At 37.1% G+C, this 15,636-nt stretch overlaps 1 protein-coding gene across 1 annotated transcript in view; it reads left to right on the top strand.

The window, feature by feature from the left end:
* NELL2 (neural EGFL like 2) overlaps nt 1-15,636 on the top strand; it is a 141,901-nt gene that overhangs the window by 64,135 nt on the left and 62,130 nt on the right. Inside the window, exons 11-12 of the mRNA XM_042872902.1 lie at nt 23-125; nt 3,858-3,986. Coding sequence (XP_042728836.1) covers nt 23-125; nt 3,858-3,986 — 232 coding nt within the window. The remainder of the gene's footprint in view (nt 1-22; nt 126-3,857; nt 3,987-15,636) is intronic.

Raw genomic sequence — 15,636 nt, 5'->3', positions numbered from 1 at the left:
ATCAATTGCTTCCATCTGACAGGATCACAAAATGCAGCGTATTCCAAAAGACAGTTGTGCAACTTTGAACTGCCCAGAATCTCAACAGATCCCATTGTCTCACAGTTGCTGCAAAATCTGTAAAGGTAAGAAAATAACAGGACATAAGAAAAGCTCAGTGCTGTTTTGTTTTCTTATAGATTATATGGACTTTTTCATGATCTTTTTGGATATGACACTCCTACATGTAATCACAGCAGACTTTGTGAATCTGAATGGACAATTCCTGTATCATGTTGTCTAAAAGTTGCTTGTAAAATATCTGATAGTGTAAATTCTGTGAGACACATTCACTGGCTCTTGTGTGTTTAATTCTAACCAAACACGAGTAAAAATTCCAAAGAATTGTACACACGATTAGTGATTTTCTACCCCTCATTCTGCTGTCTGAACAAAATGAGATTGGAAAAACGTGTTCCTCAGCATCCTTCTAAAGTGCTTTGAGATGTCTGCTTTGGAGAACAGTTTGTGCTGTGCAGTTGTTCAAACAGCATCATATATTGTCGATCTGTTTGGAGTTGTACTCTGAATCTAAAAGCAGAACCTTTGAGTGCTGTTTTGGTACACTGTGTGACTTTATCTGTTACACAAGTACTGGTCTTTTCCAAAGGTGCAGGAACTGTTCTGTCTTGAGCCCAGTCTTTTGATCTGTGGTAATATCAGTGTCTTCAAAGATATAAGCATTTGTAACTTCAAGTAGCTATGTCTGTTTCTCCGAAAGTTAAATAATGATAAATTGGTACCTGGCATGAAAGAAGATGTTAGACTCTTGGGCTGATTTTAGATACACTTCACTGAAAAGAAAAATGTAGCTAGACTTGTTTTGGTGCTGCTCAGTGGAACCACGAAGGATATGATTAATGACATCAAGTAGAGAGATAAGAAGAAAGTAGAAGAAAAGAGCTTAAGAAAAGTTGATAGCTCTTGAAGACTATCACAGTCAAAAAGAATTTTTTTCATGACAATTTTCTGTAAAATCTTGTGTAGAGAAAATAATTCTGTGTTTGTAGTGCCTACCAGAGCTAGAAAGTTTTAATATATATCAGATTAGTGCTTTCTGATCATTTTCAGTCCTACCTGAACCATGCTATTATAGCCCCTCATGGAACATGGATTTTGTTCTTTAAACAAGAAGCATTCTTTAAATGGCATCATTAGTACATCTGAGACACGAATGTTAAGAATATTCATAAAATAACAACAAAAAACCCAACCCTATCATCCACTTCATGAATAACAGGTACATTCTTAGTTATGAAATGCCAGTCTGATACAAAGATATCCAGACCAGGAAATAAAAAAATATGATTGTTGCTTTGTTATTAATTCAGACTTCAATGAGGAAGACAACAAAAGGGCAAAGAACAAATATTACCACAGGCAGAGGTTGCTCTTGACACACATTTTTGCTGTCATCAATGAATATTGAAAAGCTTCTAATGCATGTAGAACTACAGAACTTTTTGCTTCTAACATAAATGCTATGTTAAATAGCAGCATTGTGGTAGTTATGGTAAATCATAGAATCATAGAATCACCAAGGTTGGAAAAGACCTAAAAGATCATCCAGTCCAACTGTTCACCTATTACCAATAGCTCCCACTAAACCATGTCCCTCAACACAACATCCAAATTATATCATGCAAGTAAAATTAGCCAAACTTCTTTCTTTATCCATAGCAGAAAAGAAAGAACTGTAATCGTCAGACTCCACTACATTAGTAGGTCTCTGATGTTTGTATCATGACCACGTCACTGAGTTTAAGTACTAAGACATTTGCCTTTATGGACTCTTCTTTCTTTTTGCTTTTTCAGTTTGATTTCTGTTGCTTCACATTGCTTATAATCTGCTCAAGTTCAAAACATGCGTATGAACTGACACTCAAGCAGAGTCTGCCATTTGCTTGTTTAACATTGATATAGGATGGTTTAGCAATAGAGATCAATATATTAGTTTAAGGACCAATATATTAGTTTAGCAAAAAGCAGTTCATGTGTACTAAGTTAAAAAACTTTCCAGTTTCTTTGCTTAATATGGGAACAGTTTTCTATTTCTGAGTGGTCCAGCTTCACAGAATCTTTGTAGTCACTACTTTTATCTTTGCATCCACCAAATGCAAGGACTTTTTCTTGGGTTTCATATAAATTGTCTTGAGCTGTAGTGCACAGGGTAACAAACAATGAACATTTGCCAGACTGAGGGAAAAGCAGCAGAAGGTCAGCCAAAGGACACTGTGGTGAAGAGGAAGATGAAATAAAGAGGAGGATATAGGTGTCCTAAGACCATCATAGGCCCCCAGCATGCATTCCAAGAGGAACATTAGCATAAAGTAATGAGATCTTGAAAAAGAATGAATATGTATGCCAGTGTATTGCACATGTATATCTTAACTGTTTAAATGTAGAACCTGAACTCTGAGAGGGCACAATTGATTTGTCAAGTTGCCTGGTACATATTGTGAAAATAAAGGAATGCTGGCTTTCTAACATCACATTGGAGTAGGGGGTTTTCTTCCCAGAATTTTCTGATGAAAACATGCTCACATGATTTAGGGGAAATAGGGATAGAAGCTGTTTTGTATCAAAATTTGAAGCAGAATACCAATGGAGTGTTAAAAACAGTATTCTGCACTGCCAGCAAACACTTGTTTGTTATTTCATAAGAGGCCAATGTTACCATCTAATTCTAGCTTACATTCTGGAGTTGCTGCTATTACGCCAGTCTGGCGCCCTGAGCTTGAACCACCGTTCCTCAGTTCTCCCATGTGAGATTTTGAAACAAGGAGAGAGTCATTGGCAAAAATCATTGAAGTACTGCTGATTGACCAATTCTGATGTTTCAGTTACAGAGGAAAATGTTAAACAAATAAGATTGTGGTGAAAATAATGGAGACAAACATCACATCTTAACAGACAGATGTGGAAGTTTGGACTCTTCAAGTCAATTACTGCAAACAGCCTGGATTTAGAATAATAAAGGCTGATTTATTTATTAGATTTCAGTGAAAGCAAACATAAGATATTAAAAAACAACAGCAGCAACAATAAGCCACTGAGTTAAAAGGCTCATTCTAAATCTTTTAGCCTGGAAAAGAATTTCAGAATCTCAAAAAGTCGTAATTAAGTTTCAGTAGAAAACACACTTAAGAAATATTGAAATGGAAAATTAGGAGTAGAAGAAAATAAAGAAGGCCAAAAGGTAAGATTTTTAAAAATAAGTTTCTCTGAAATGGAGTAGCAGAGGCAATCTGGGAAGTGTTTTCAGTCAATGGAGCTTGAAAGAAAAAGCTAAAGGGAAGAGAAAAGCAAAACGAGTCAATGTTAATCAAAGACTTTTAGTTAAATGGGGAAAGATTGCAAAAACACTTGGGAATGTAACTGCTAGGGGAAAGAAAGTAATCCCATTAGTCAATGAGCTACTGAATGTCTAAGCTACTGAGCTCTTTTATAAAAGTTTGACAAAAACAAACAAACAAGCAAAAAACCTAAAGGAAGAAGGATGCATTGTTATGAAATGTCGTAAAAGTACTGAACAGCAAGGAGAAGATAAGCAGATTTAAGCAAGCCACTTACCCAGCTGCCTTCAGATCAATGGCATAACCTGAAATTGAAGCGAAGACCTAGAGACAGTCTGTTCCTATGGCCTTTACTACTTCTTTCATTGCTGCACACTTGATACAATTTGCTTTTCTGCCTCTCATGAACAATAGAAAAGTATTCTTTAACTTTACTGGAAAAAAATAGCATTGTCTTTGACAGGGGGTGGTTTATAATCCTGGATTCCTTTTAAATCCTCTATCATATTTGTTTCTGTACAGGCCATGACTTTTGCACTGAAGGACATAACTGCATGGAGCATTCTGTCTGCCGGAACCTAGATGACAGAGCTGTCTGTAGCTGCCGAGATGGCTTCAGGGCCCTTCGAGAGGACAATGCCTACTGTGAAGGTAATACCTTGCAAAGATGCTCAGCTCCACTGTGTAACTGGCTGTGCGAAGACCGTATTGATTCATGAGTTGTTAGAGTGATGGGCCTATTAAATGTGAGTTAGGCAGCTTATTAATCAGCTAGAATAACTATCTCTCCAATTAATTCTTTTTTAAAAAAAATTCTCATTGGTGTAGAAGTTGCAAGTTGCTATGGTTGAAGTCTGGAAGTAGAAACACATTTCCATAGGAAAGTTTTCCTTTATTTTTGTGGTATTCAGGTATTCAAGCAACCTAAAAGTCAACCATCTGGATGGCATTTCTGTATAACTCTTTTCACTACTCTATCATTCTTCCTCCCCAGTAAGTAAACACAATAGGCTAGATACTAGTGTTAATTAGATACTAGTTAGTCATCCTGAATGATGGTTTATAATTTTAGAGGCTCTTCTAATACAGCTGCTTAACAGTAGCTGTACAACCAGCTACTTAATCAGAAGAGGTGTTTCTAAAATTTGTATCTTTTCATTCTTATCATGTAATCCTGTGAAACAAAACATCCCCCCTGCAGCACTGAAAGCCAACATCTTCTTTCTTGCTGTTACTCTTTCTTGTGAAAACCCTGATTCTGCAAGCCCATACCATTAGTATCAAAGGCATAAGACTAGTGTGCCATCAAGCCATTCTTACACTAAAGCTTAAGTGCTCTCAGCAGCATGGCCTTTAGCTAATGAGCAATTTGGACTAGATTTAGTCAGCTGAGCTGAAAATTAAATGTCTCGGAGTAGAGTCTACAGTACTCCATAGTCCCACCTAGTACCAGCACTATTCTCTGGTGACAGACAAATAAATGGGATGGATTGGGGCCTTTTAAGAAGTTTCTTCAGCTGAATTCTGCAAAAGTTAATTCCTGCAGCTTGAATTAGAAGCTGCATTAATGCTGTAAGGTTAGATTTGAGAATTCATGTCGGTTTTCATAAAAGGAGCATACATTTCTGCTTAATGCATATGGTAAGTCATTTGGTAGAAACCTGCTGTAACAAGTAGAACTAAAAATCATGCAGAAATAAACCTCCCAGGTTTATTTCAGCAGGTATCTGACACCAGGACCAGCTGTGTAGCTTGTTCTTTGTTGCAGCACCAGTCATTTTTGTCACACAGTCCTTGGGGACTTACACAGAGGCTAAGGTTGCAGATCTGCATTTCAGGGAACTCATCAGCCATTTCCATTTTGAGGGGGGCACTGAAGCCATGCAGTCACGGTGAAATCAGGTGCTTACAGAAGGTTTTTTTTTCTTTTTTCTTTTTTCTTCTTTTTTTTCCTGCTGCTACATTTTTTCTCTGCTGACTGAAAAGCAGAGAAACGCTTTATGCTCTTAGTGATCTCCACATCACTCAAATTAGAGTCTGTTGCTATGAGAAGAACTTGCCAGGCATGTAACAAGTGAAAAATAGAAAGCTTTTTGATCATCGCTGTTGGTGAAATGTTTAGATGAGGACACAGTTGATCATCATGGGCAAGATAAGTGCATCCATATTATAAATGGATTTAGCAGTTTGTGAATTATGGTGTGAATTCAGCATGACAAATTTTTGAGAAGATTTCTTAGCTCATATGCTTCTATTTGGGCATATGACATTGTTTCCAGAATTAGTCATTGTAATACTGTGTACAGATACAGAAAATGACATCCTAAAAACATATATGGAATCCCAGGTGGGATTCTCTTAGCCAAGACTGAAGTTAGGGCTGTGCTGCCCACTGAGTGCCATAGTGGCAGCATACACTGGAACTGTGCACCTCTTACACATGGGTCAACAGTTGGCCTTGGCTGAGTGTAGATGTTGTATGCTGGCAACAGGGGGAATAAAGTTAAGATGGAACTTCAGAATTGCTTTTGTGGAAGTGGAGAGGCAGGGAACCAATGAGACTGTAGTACCTGTATTTGTTCCAAGGTGCGCATCCCTTTTTCAAGCCCAACTGGGCACTTTGGGCACTGAGTTGGTAATTTCTGGAAAGGCATTCAATCTTAATATTAAAAAATGTAACACTAAAGGGCGTAGTAACAGTAGTGCAATGTCAAGTTTTTTCAGAGTCCTGTCCCTCATCCTGAATGGTTGAAATTGTCCTTATTCCCCTTTCTCAGCACAAACTCTTCTTGCAAATGGCATTGTGGCTTTAATTACTAGCAAATGCCAAGTGTAAAATGACAAATTAATAGAAAGCTTTTCAGAGACAACATTTTATAACGGCTAGAGCCCATGAGTATGATAGCTGTTTCTATGTTCTCACTTAACAAACTTAAAATATACTGCAAAATTGGATGTCATTTATTCTGCATTAGAACCAGACTTCACCAGTCTTGATTCATGCCTAAGTACTGTTACAATTCAGAGAATAAACAGAAATAATAACGCTCCTATTGGTAGAACTTCTCCTTAGGGTAGAACAAAAATAAGAATATTTGGAGCTGGCTTCAGTACTGGTGTTGAAAAGCTGCATAAATTTCCTTTGAATGATGCAAGTGTTTCACTTCTGTCCTGGAAATAATGGATGCTTTTCCAAAACTATGTGATGTCTTTAGATATTGTTCTGATAGATGCCTTTATGTTTTATAATAATAATATTTATTAATATTTATGTCACATTTATCTTTCCTTTGAGGACTGTTATAAGCAATACTTCTAAGAGTCGGGATTTCCTCATATACATGCTCTAAGCCTTATTCCAAGTACTATGAAATCTACTTCCTGCCTGAGGTGGTTGTTGTGTGGTTTGGGATACCTTGTGGATAGGTTGGGCATGGGTTATGATATGTAGGTGCTTTTGAATATAGAATTCTTGGCAGCCCTCTCAAACTGACAGTCACCCTCTGTGATATATTTGAGATAGGGTTGAGTGCCCACTACACTGGTGGTGGTGAAGCTACACTGAAGACATTTTTAAGGATACTGTTTGTGACTCTTAGCTGCCAGGATATATTGGTGCATCTGGAAAAGTGAAATTTACTCAGGCAGCAATACTAGACAGCTGAAATAAGATGGTTTGCAAATAATCTGCTTGTGGCAGTTGTAAGTGTTCTTCTTACATCCTTGAACAGTTTACATACACGGTATCATTTCTCAAACGGGGAGGTGTCTTTCTTTGTAGCTTTTGGAGACTGTGATCTGAAGGATTGTTTGAAATTGGAGTTTTTGAGTTAAAATTAGCGCTCAACAATTTCTGTACAAAATCTGATTTTACTTTAGGAGCATTTCTAAGAACTGCTGACTAAAGAGGGAGGGTGGTAAGCTCAAGCAAGAAAATGAGAGAATGCAGTGGTCTTTTGTAAGCACTAGGTGTTCTTTTAGATTTTTACTAAAACACTACTGATAACACACCAGCATTTTGGCTGTTGTTGAACAGTGCTTGTTTGGTGTCAAGGCCTTCTCTATTTCTAACTTCCCTAGCAGTGAGAACGCAGAGGTGGGCAAAGGCAAGGGAGGGGATTCCACTGTGAGAGCTGACCCCAGCTAGTCAGATGGAATTTCCATGATGTGTATTCCGTGACTTCATGCTCAGCAATAGAAGCTAACGCAGCTGTTGCTTGGAGACTGACTGAGCATCAGTCTGCTTGTGGGAAGTGGCAAGTTATTGCATTTGCTTTTTTTTTTTTTTTTTTTTCTTTTTCCCCTTCACTACTTAAACTGTCTTTACCTTAATCCATTGTTTTTTTTGTTTTTTTTTTTCTTTCCCCCTAGCTTTTGCTCTTCTGATTCTCTCCCTTATCCTGATGGGGAGGAATGAGTGACTGGTGGGTGCTTAATCGCTGGCCACAGTCCCAGATCTAAGTTATGGTTGTGAGGACCACAACATTCATCTTCCAATATGTGGGAACTTAGTTGTACTACTTGCACAGTACGTGACATAGCTAACTTATCCAAACAATGTTTGGAAGCATTTAATATTATCAAATATACTTTTTTTGAAGCCATTTTTCCATTTTTAATCTAACTTACACTTTTTCTTCAATAACTCTTCTAGTTTCTTTTTTTCTGTTGCCATATTTGTCCGAATTTCAAGAACACAGCTGAGATAATACCACAGACTGAGTGACTTTGTCTACATTTGAGAATTTTATCAGTTTTACTGATAATTTTCTCTCGAGGGGAGACTCAAGAGTCTTCAGTGTATAGATCTGCATTTGAATAAGCTGCCTTGATTTGAATGATCCTTGGCTGAAGGAAATGAGGAATCTTAGAGGATGAACCATCTCTTTCCAGAGTAGGTGTCCAAAATAGGTTAGAAACAACACTTGGTTGGACCTCATCGGGATGTCCTTATCAAATTGCAGTAGGATACATGTTCAATCATACTGGCCAATTGCAGTAAGCAATGGGAGTGTAATATTGAAAAGAATATAAGTAAATCAGATGAAGACATCTGAAATGCAGACACAGCCCTGAGTATTTAAATATATTACTTTAAATCTTGTGAGTAATCAATGCTGTGCTATTTGTTAGCTTTGCTGTCTTCATAGTATGCACAATATTCTTATGGTGAGAGTCCTACCTAGGAGCTCTATCATACTGTTTTGCTAAAATAACTGTTTTGCTAACCTAAATTATTATTTATTAATTTATTTTTTGCAAGTGAGCTGTGGCAATAGTATCACAATATATTAAAAAAGTAGTTTCTCATCTGCATTAACTGGTAGAATTTGGACCATTTCCTTGTCATTTTGAGTTGGGATGAAAAGCTAATAAAGTAGATAGAAATACTTCCATTCCAGGGAGGCAGAATGTTCCTCTCAAATCTATATTAAAAAGCAATTAAAGTATTTATATTAAACATAAAATATTCATAGTAAGCAGTTAATGTATTATCAATTATTAATATTTTTTTCTTAGCAAAGGCAGAAGATGCCAACTTATTTCCAACATTACATAACTGAGAAATCTACATGTGAAGAATTTTCAGGCCAATTTTGATGTGCTAGTGTGGCTTATCTGCCATGGCTCTTATTCAGGGAGATGATAAAACATTCCTAACTTAAAACGTACTGGAAATATACCTGACACTGGTGCATAAAGCATGATATTTACTTGTGTACAGGTAGTCCCACTGCCTATAACAGTAGCAAGGTCTGTACATTTAGAGTTCACAGGAGGTGATTCAGTGTTATTTGATTTTAATTACTTCTATGAGAAAGATATGCAGACTGATTCTGTCATCCACCCATAGCCAAGACTGACCATGGTGTTACTAAGAAAAAAAACACCTGAAACATCTTTCAAAGGGATTTTTGTAGAATCTCATATAAACTCATACACTTCCAGTACTTAGTAAGGAGAGATTTTCTCTTACTGAGGATAACCATTTTCACCTTGCAATAAAAACATAGGTTGTATTTTTTTGGAAAGAGAAATTAAGGCGAACATTTTCATAAGAAATGTTTAAATTTGCAATCTAAACAAAAGAGAAAAGAAAGTGAAACTTTACTGTTGTTCTTGTTTACTTTTATCTCCAGTTTTCATTTGTAGCTGGGAGATGTCTACTCAGAGAGTTAGATGCTTCCACTGTGCTCGAGAGTACCAAAATCCTTACGTAACTTTTCTGACCTCAGTCTATATGTGCAATACATCTTATGATATGTAGAAGCTGGATCCCTTATGATATGTTAGAGCTGTAACAAATGTACAGAGGTGCTAGACATTAAACCAGAGTGCATTTAAAATACAGACTTTTACAAATCATGCAGAGCAATAACAGCTACAGCGATTATATCTGTTATAATACTCCAGCTAGTTGGGCATCGTTTGAGAGATGAGTTGTGATACTGACATTTATTTTTGTAGAACAGACAATATTTTGCTGAATAGCTTGTGGGAATATGCTACATGCTTTACATCCTGCCCAAACATCAAATGCAGTTTAATCCACCCACACGGTCCCTTACCATAGATACTACTCTATATACATATGTCTTTCTTCCCATGATGAGTTTTAAAATACACATGTGGTACAGTCTGATATATACCAGTAGTTTATTCATAAAAATATTACTTCTTCATTCTTTTTCAGAATAGTGGAAAGAAAAGTATTAAGAGAATTCTTGAGATTCACAGTTGAAAATGATGAGATGCTGTCATATTTTTAGAAAGAAAAATGATTTGTTTAGCAGTTGAAATTAATAGACCTATATCAAACACACTGTACTGCTGAAGGGAAATGGATCATGAGCTGTAGTTTCAGTAATTTGTTCTGATTTCTGGAATTCACTAATTAATCATATGCAACATCATTTTTATTCTCAGTGTGCAGCTACATCAGACTAGTTATTTGGTGCCTAAGGAGAGCCCCCGGGTTGCTTTCATGTCTGACAGATAGCTATATATAATTACTTGTTTTATCATGTATACACTACCATATGAATTTATTATAAGAAATTAAATAGTAAGTAGATACAGTTTGCCAAGTAAAACATTACATGATGGCAGACAATGCTTGTTTTCAAAAATTTCCTGTGATATATATTTTTAAAATGTATAATGTCTGTGGAGTCCAGCAATTTTTTCATGAGGCTGAAACGAAGATTCCATTATCTTCGAAGAGTCTGACTTGCACTGGAAGCTGGTGAGCACTATCTGCTACTGCATGTTTAACAAGGACAGTTTTTTTTCAACAGTCTGTCTTCTCTTAAAAAACTGGGGCAAAGTGAAATAAAAACAAGTCTTTGTACTGTTGAAAATCGTATTTCTGAAATGCTGTAATGTTGTATTGTATCCTTTCAAAGCTATCTAGAGCTTCTGTCAAGGACTTTAGACCTTGAGTGACTTTGACTTTATTTTAAGCATATTTTCAATTCTAATAGCCTGCTCTCAAGCTGCAGGAGTCGGGCAGAAAAATCATGGACCTCAGCAAGGATCAGAGATTTAAAATAATGTGAAGGGAAGACCACCAAGATATGTACCACATGTGGATGTATATATGTTAAGCATGCAGTTTAAGTGAGGGTTAGAAAAGAGCACACTTTATATGAGAATCCAATACTGAGAATTTATTTTTAGTCTAATTGATGCTTTAGCGGTCTAGTCAAGCTAAAACAACCTCTTATTAGTTCAATTACAAGAGTGCTAATGCTTATAATCCAACTCACTCGGTTTCTCTTAAGATCCATTAATAATTCAATAAAAATCAATAGACACAAGTAGCTGCCCATTTCCTCTAATGTTAAGCTCTTACCCTCTCTATACATCATTACAGTGAGACAGCGGTCCAGATTCTTTGCTGGAAGCAGCGCAATGTTGTGGAAGGTGTTTTTTCCTTTTTGTTTTTTTTTTTTCCTTCATGTATGCTTAGATGTTTTTTAATATATTTGAACTGAATACATACAGTACATTTTTTGCAGTTGATTCACAAGACAAGTTGTATTGTGACTCAGGTCCTAGTTCTTCCCTCTTGTGAAGTAACTGTAAAATAGTAAGAATAAAAATTTTTAAAAAAAAGGAACAAAAAGAGAAAGCCAGCAAAGTCAGAAATGGTACACATAATCGCTGAGTAATTTTGCTAGGCTTTTACTATCTGTTGGTAATGTTAAACTGGTTTGGTACAAGGCTGTGCATTTGAGGGGAAGAAAGACTCAAAGATTATCTACAAGGTCTGAGTGATGACAGCTATGTCAGTGCAGTCAGATGGGATAAATAACGTGGGAGATTGTGAGAAAACACACAATTTTGACTGAAGTGGAATATGTCAAATGGAAACTGCTGTGGTGGATATGGTAGAGCAAAGCAAAACAAAAGAGCAGCAATAGATTTGTGACTCACTATAGGAAGAGTGGTAGTTAAAGCTTAGGTTCGCCTGATGATGGAGAGTCTAAAAAGAATGGTGGGAGGAGAAGCAGCAAAGGCTTTGCCAAAGCCCTGAGGTGTTTTGTTTGCTTAGATTGCAGGTGAGAAATGGTATATACAGGAAGAGAATAGTGTGAAAAACAAAGCATGCAAGATATGGTGATTTTTGATGAAAGCGAAGGGAACCTGGAGAGGAGTCTGCAAGTACTGAAAGTTGGGGAACTGGAAGAGACCCTAGTAAGAACATTTTTATGGGAGCAATGGAGTGGGGAGTTTTAAACTTGAACAGATTGAAAGAGTGTGAGAATGAGTTGGCATATTTGGTGGTAAAAAGTACTTTTTACAGGTAAAAGTACAAGTACTTTTACAGGTGAGCGAGCTGATGGGAACTTGCTTTAAAGTTAGGGAAGCCTATTCTGTCTTTTTTAAAGAGAAGTTGGGGAGGGATGGGCTGAGAACAGGAGGAGCAAGAATACAAGCAAAGACTCAGACAGGACAGAAGTTTCTCAGACAGGTGAAAGGTGCCAGAGAAGCTGGGAAAAGGACTGTTGTCAGTGGAGGGAAGAGAACGAGAAAGGAAAATGACAACTTTTGTTTTTTTTTGTGCAGGAGAGGTTGTGTTGATTTTGATTCTGCATTTTCTCTGGCAGTGGTTGCTATTGGTTGCTCACTGCTCATTCTCCTTTTTTGTCCTCTCTTACTGGGTGGCTAACATCTACTGATCTTCTGATGCTCTTTTTCTAGCTCAGGGAGCAGATTCTGTTTCTATGAGAGTAGTGATAAGAATAATAGTCTGAAGTCTGTTTGCAGTGACTGTCATTACTGGCATCCGTCCTTGGAATTCTCAGCAGAGGGTTCCCAGCCTCACAGGAAAGGTGAGCAAATGACGCCCTTGAACGTAGCAGTGTGACCTTCAGGTCAGCATGGAGGTTTGCTGATGAATTTGAGTTAGAAAGGTGGAAAATCTTTGCCCTGCTCTACAGGTAAATGTGGAGCTTCCTATTTTATGGGCTATCAAGATGGAGCCTTTTATAACAGAAAAAGTTTTTCTGTTTTTAAATTTTAATTGAAGGTCTAGTCTATTCTGCTCGCATGTTCAGAGTACTTTTTGATGCACTTAGGAAGCACGTTTTTATAAATACAACTCTTAATGCTCCTGTTTGCTCTCCTCCTATGTACTTAATACTATCTGTTGCAAAAATCCTGCAAGAGGTTCCCCCTGCCAACCATATGCCTCTGTAAGTGTGACCAAAGAGATCCTTTATGCTAGTTAAGCAGTGAATTTTAAAGGAAATGGCTGGAGGCAAGACACTATCTATAAGGGATCCTCAATTCTGGAAGCAGATTCTTCACTTTCCAGGACAGATTTAGTGATTTAGTACTTGTCTCATTTGTTCTGGCAGGCTTTTGGGGTAGATAAGGGTAATGATGGATGGTGAGGTCTAAGGAGAATCTTTGTTGGCTTTGGTCAGCAATTATTTATAGATTACAGATCAAATTCTTTTTTTACTAATGGAATTGTTAGACATGACTGGGATTTTCATTCTAGAGAAGCAAACTATTGGGTACAGGAGTAAGGGGGGGTAGGGAAAATTTTCCTGGATTATGTATTTTGTATAAATTTTGTGACTGCTGGGGGTAAAGAAAAAAAAAACTTTTCTTTGGTTTTGAAGTTTTTGCAATTATAAATAAATAATTGAAGTGCAGATTTCAAATACCTCTGCACTAACCCATTTTCCCAGATATTTCTCTTTCATCTACTCCACTGGCAACAGGGCAGGTTGACAGTCTCCATGACTGTGTTGTTGTCAGTACATCCCAGCTGGTGGCTCAGCATCACATCACAGACCGAAGACACATGAGTCTTCATTGTTGGGTTTTTAGAAGCATTGGTGTGGTGCATTTATCCTATTGAACTGATGGGCTTAAAGATCTTATTGGCTAAGCAGTAGACATTAATGGGCATTAATATCCTAACAAGGCTTTTGGCAAGGTAAATTAAGATAAATGTTGTAGGCTTTTATAGATAAAGAAATACATCAGGTTTCTGTTGCATTAGTGCATTTGTGTCTCAAGGTGAATAAAAGGCTAAACCAGTGTTTCAACCAGTAAGCAGGACAAAAAGGCTTCTATTTTGGAGGTCTTAAAAGAACAGGTACTGGACTCTTTCTCCACCCCAGTTCAATCTTCTTCAATCTATCTACCTTAACTGAATATATACAAAGCTAGCATATAAAGTTCTAAAGGGGGAATGGAATTGCATGTTTTTGTTGTTCAGTTTTTTTTTTTTTTTTTTCAGCAAGTCATTTGATTGCTGCTTTTTTCTTTTTGTATTAATTATCTTGTGTCCGCTGGCAGTGTAATTTAGTGTAACTTGTTCATAAAAGCAACCTCCTATCAGATGTGTGTCCATGATGCGGAACAGTGGAGTTTTAACACTTGCTTAGGGTGTTTTAGCGCCAATGTAAGATAATAAAGAAGTAGTAGCAGTATTCATATTTTCTGTAGTAACTATAGAGAGCTGGCAGGGAAAGTGTGTTGTTTTCTGGTGAGTTTTAAAAATCAGTTTGAAAAGTAAATCAGCTTGGTTTGAATGAAGCACTTCAATCCAAAGTCAACCTGATCATTTTGTTGTTGTATTATAACAAGTGAATAAGCAAGGCTTTGAAATAAATCCAACTATAAATAAAACATTTTGCAAAACCTCAATACGTGGTATGTTGGCAAAATGAAAGCTTTTATTTAGAACACTTCCAAACTAGGAGGTTTGAATCATTAGCATTTTTGGTCTCCTGTGGCTTTTTACCCAGCAAAGCAATCATTAATGCAGTTCGCAGAAAGTCCTATTTAATGTTTTTGAGGCTTTGGATCTTTAAGTAGAATTTTCCACTGGTGTCAAAGCTGGCTCATAGGCAGTCTGTTGAATCAAAGAACATAAGGCCTCTAATTACTCGAAGACTGATGTTGTTACTTAAATATAAATCAACACCATTAATTTAATATGGAGTTGTGAACTAGGAAAGGGAAAGCCACGAGCTGCATCATCTGAGGGACTTGCTGAGGCATGTGCTGTAGCTTCTGACTGCTTTTGTGAACTCTATGTCTACATTTCTGCAGAACCCCTGTATCTATTTCAGCAGTTTGGGCCACTTCCTACTTTCTGTGCAAAACAGCTCCTGCTATTTTGATAGCTTCACTTTTTTTTTCACTTCCTTTGATGATTTGCACAAAATGCATTGCCTCATTATGTTCACTGTACTCACTCTAAGTGCACATTTATTTTTGTACTTATGAATATATGTGAAAATGACAAGTGCTTTTCCAAATCAGTGCCCATATGTACATGATTCTTCTGTGCCTGCAGAGCTTATGGGGAAAGGAAGGAAAACAGCTGAAGTTTATTGGCTGTGAATCTCTTGGAAACTGAATTTGTGAAAAAATAGCCTGGGTTCACCCTGCTGAGCACTTACAATTGTCAACTTCATGATTTTTAGTGATATGTTGCCATCTTCTCCAGCAAAGTCCCCAGGACATTTGCACTGGGCAGAGAAACCGAGACCTTATATGCTGGGAAAAACACAAGCATTCTTCAAAGCTGAATGAAACTGAAAAATGATTACAGGATCACTTGTAGTCAGTGTGTCACATTGTTTTGTACTGAAAAGCAAATTTTCTTGTGGAAAACGTAAAGGGAGAAGCAGTCAATGAGTGCACTGAGAGAGTGCCCATTGATTTTAAAAGGCTGGGAACAGGAGGAAGATTTGGAAGAAAAGCATATGACCTAAACAGGAGAAAAGTACGGGAGTTAATATTGTTGACATTTAGGAAGTCAAGTCTG

This window comes from Lagopus leucura, unplaced genomic scaffold, assembly GCF_019238085.1.
Source record: "Lagopus leucura isolate 7727_CA_CO unplaced genomic scaffold, USGS_WTPT01 Super-Scaffold_100008, whole genome shotgun sequence".
NCBI classification, from domain to species: domain Eukaryota; kingdom Metazoa; phylum Chordata; class Aves; order Galliformes; family Phasianidae; genus Lagopus; species Lagopus leucura.
This window is presented reverse-complemented; position numbering and strand designations above follow the sequence as displayed.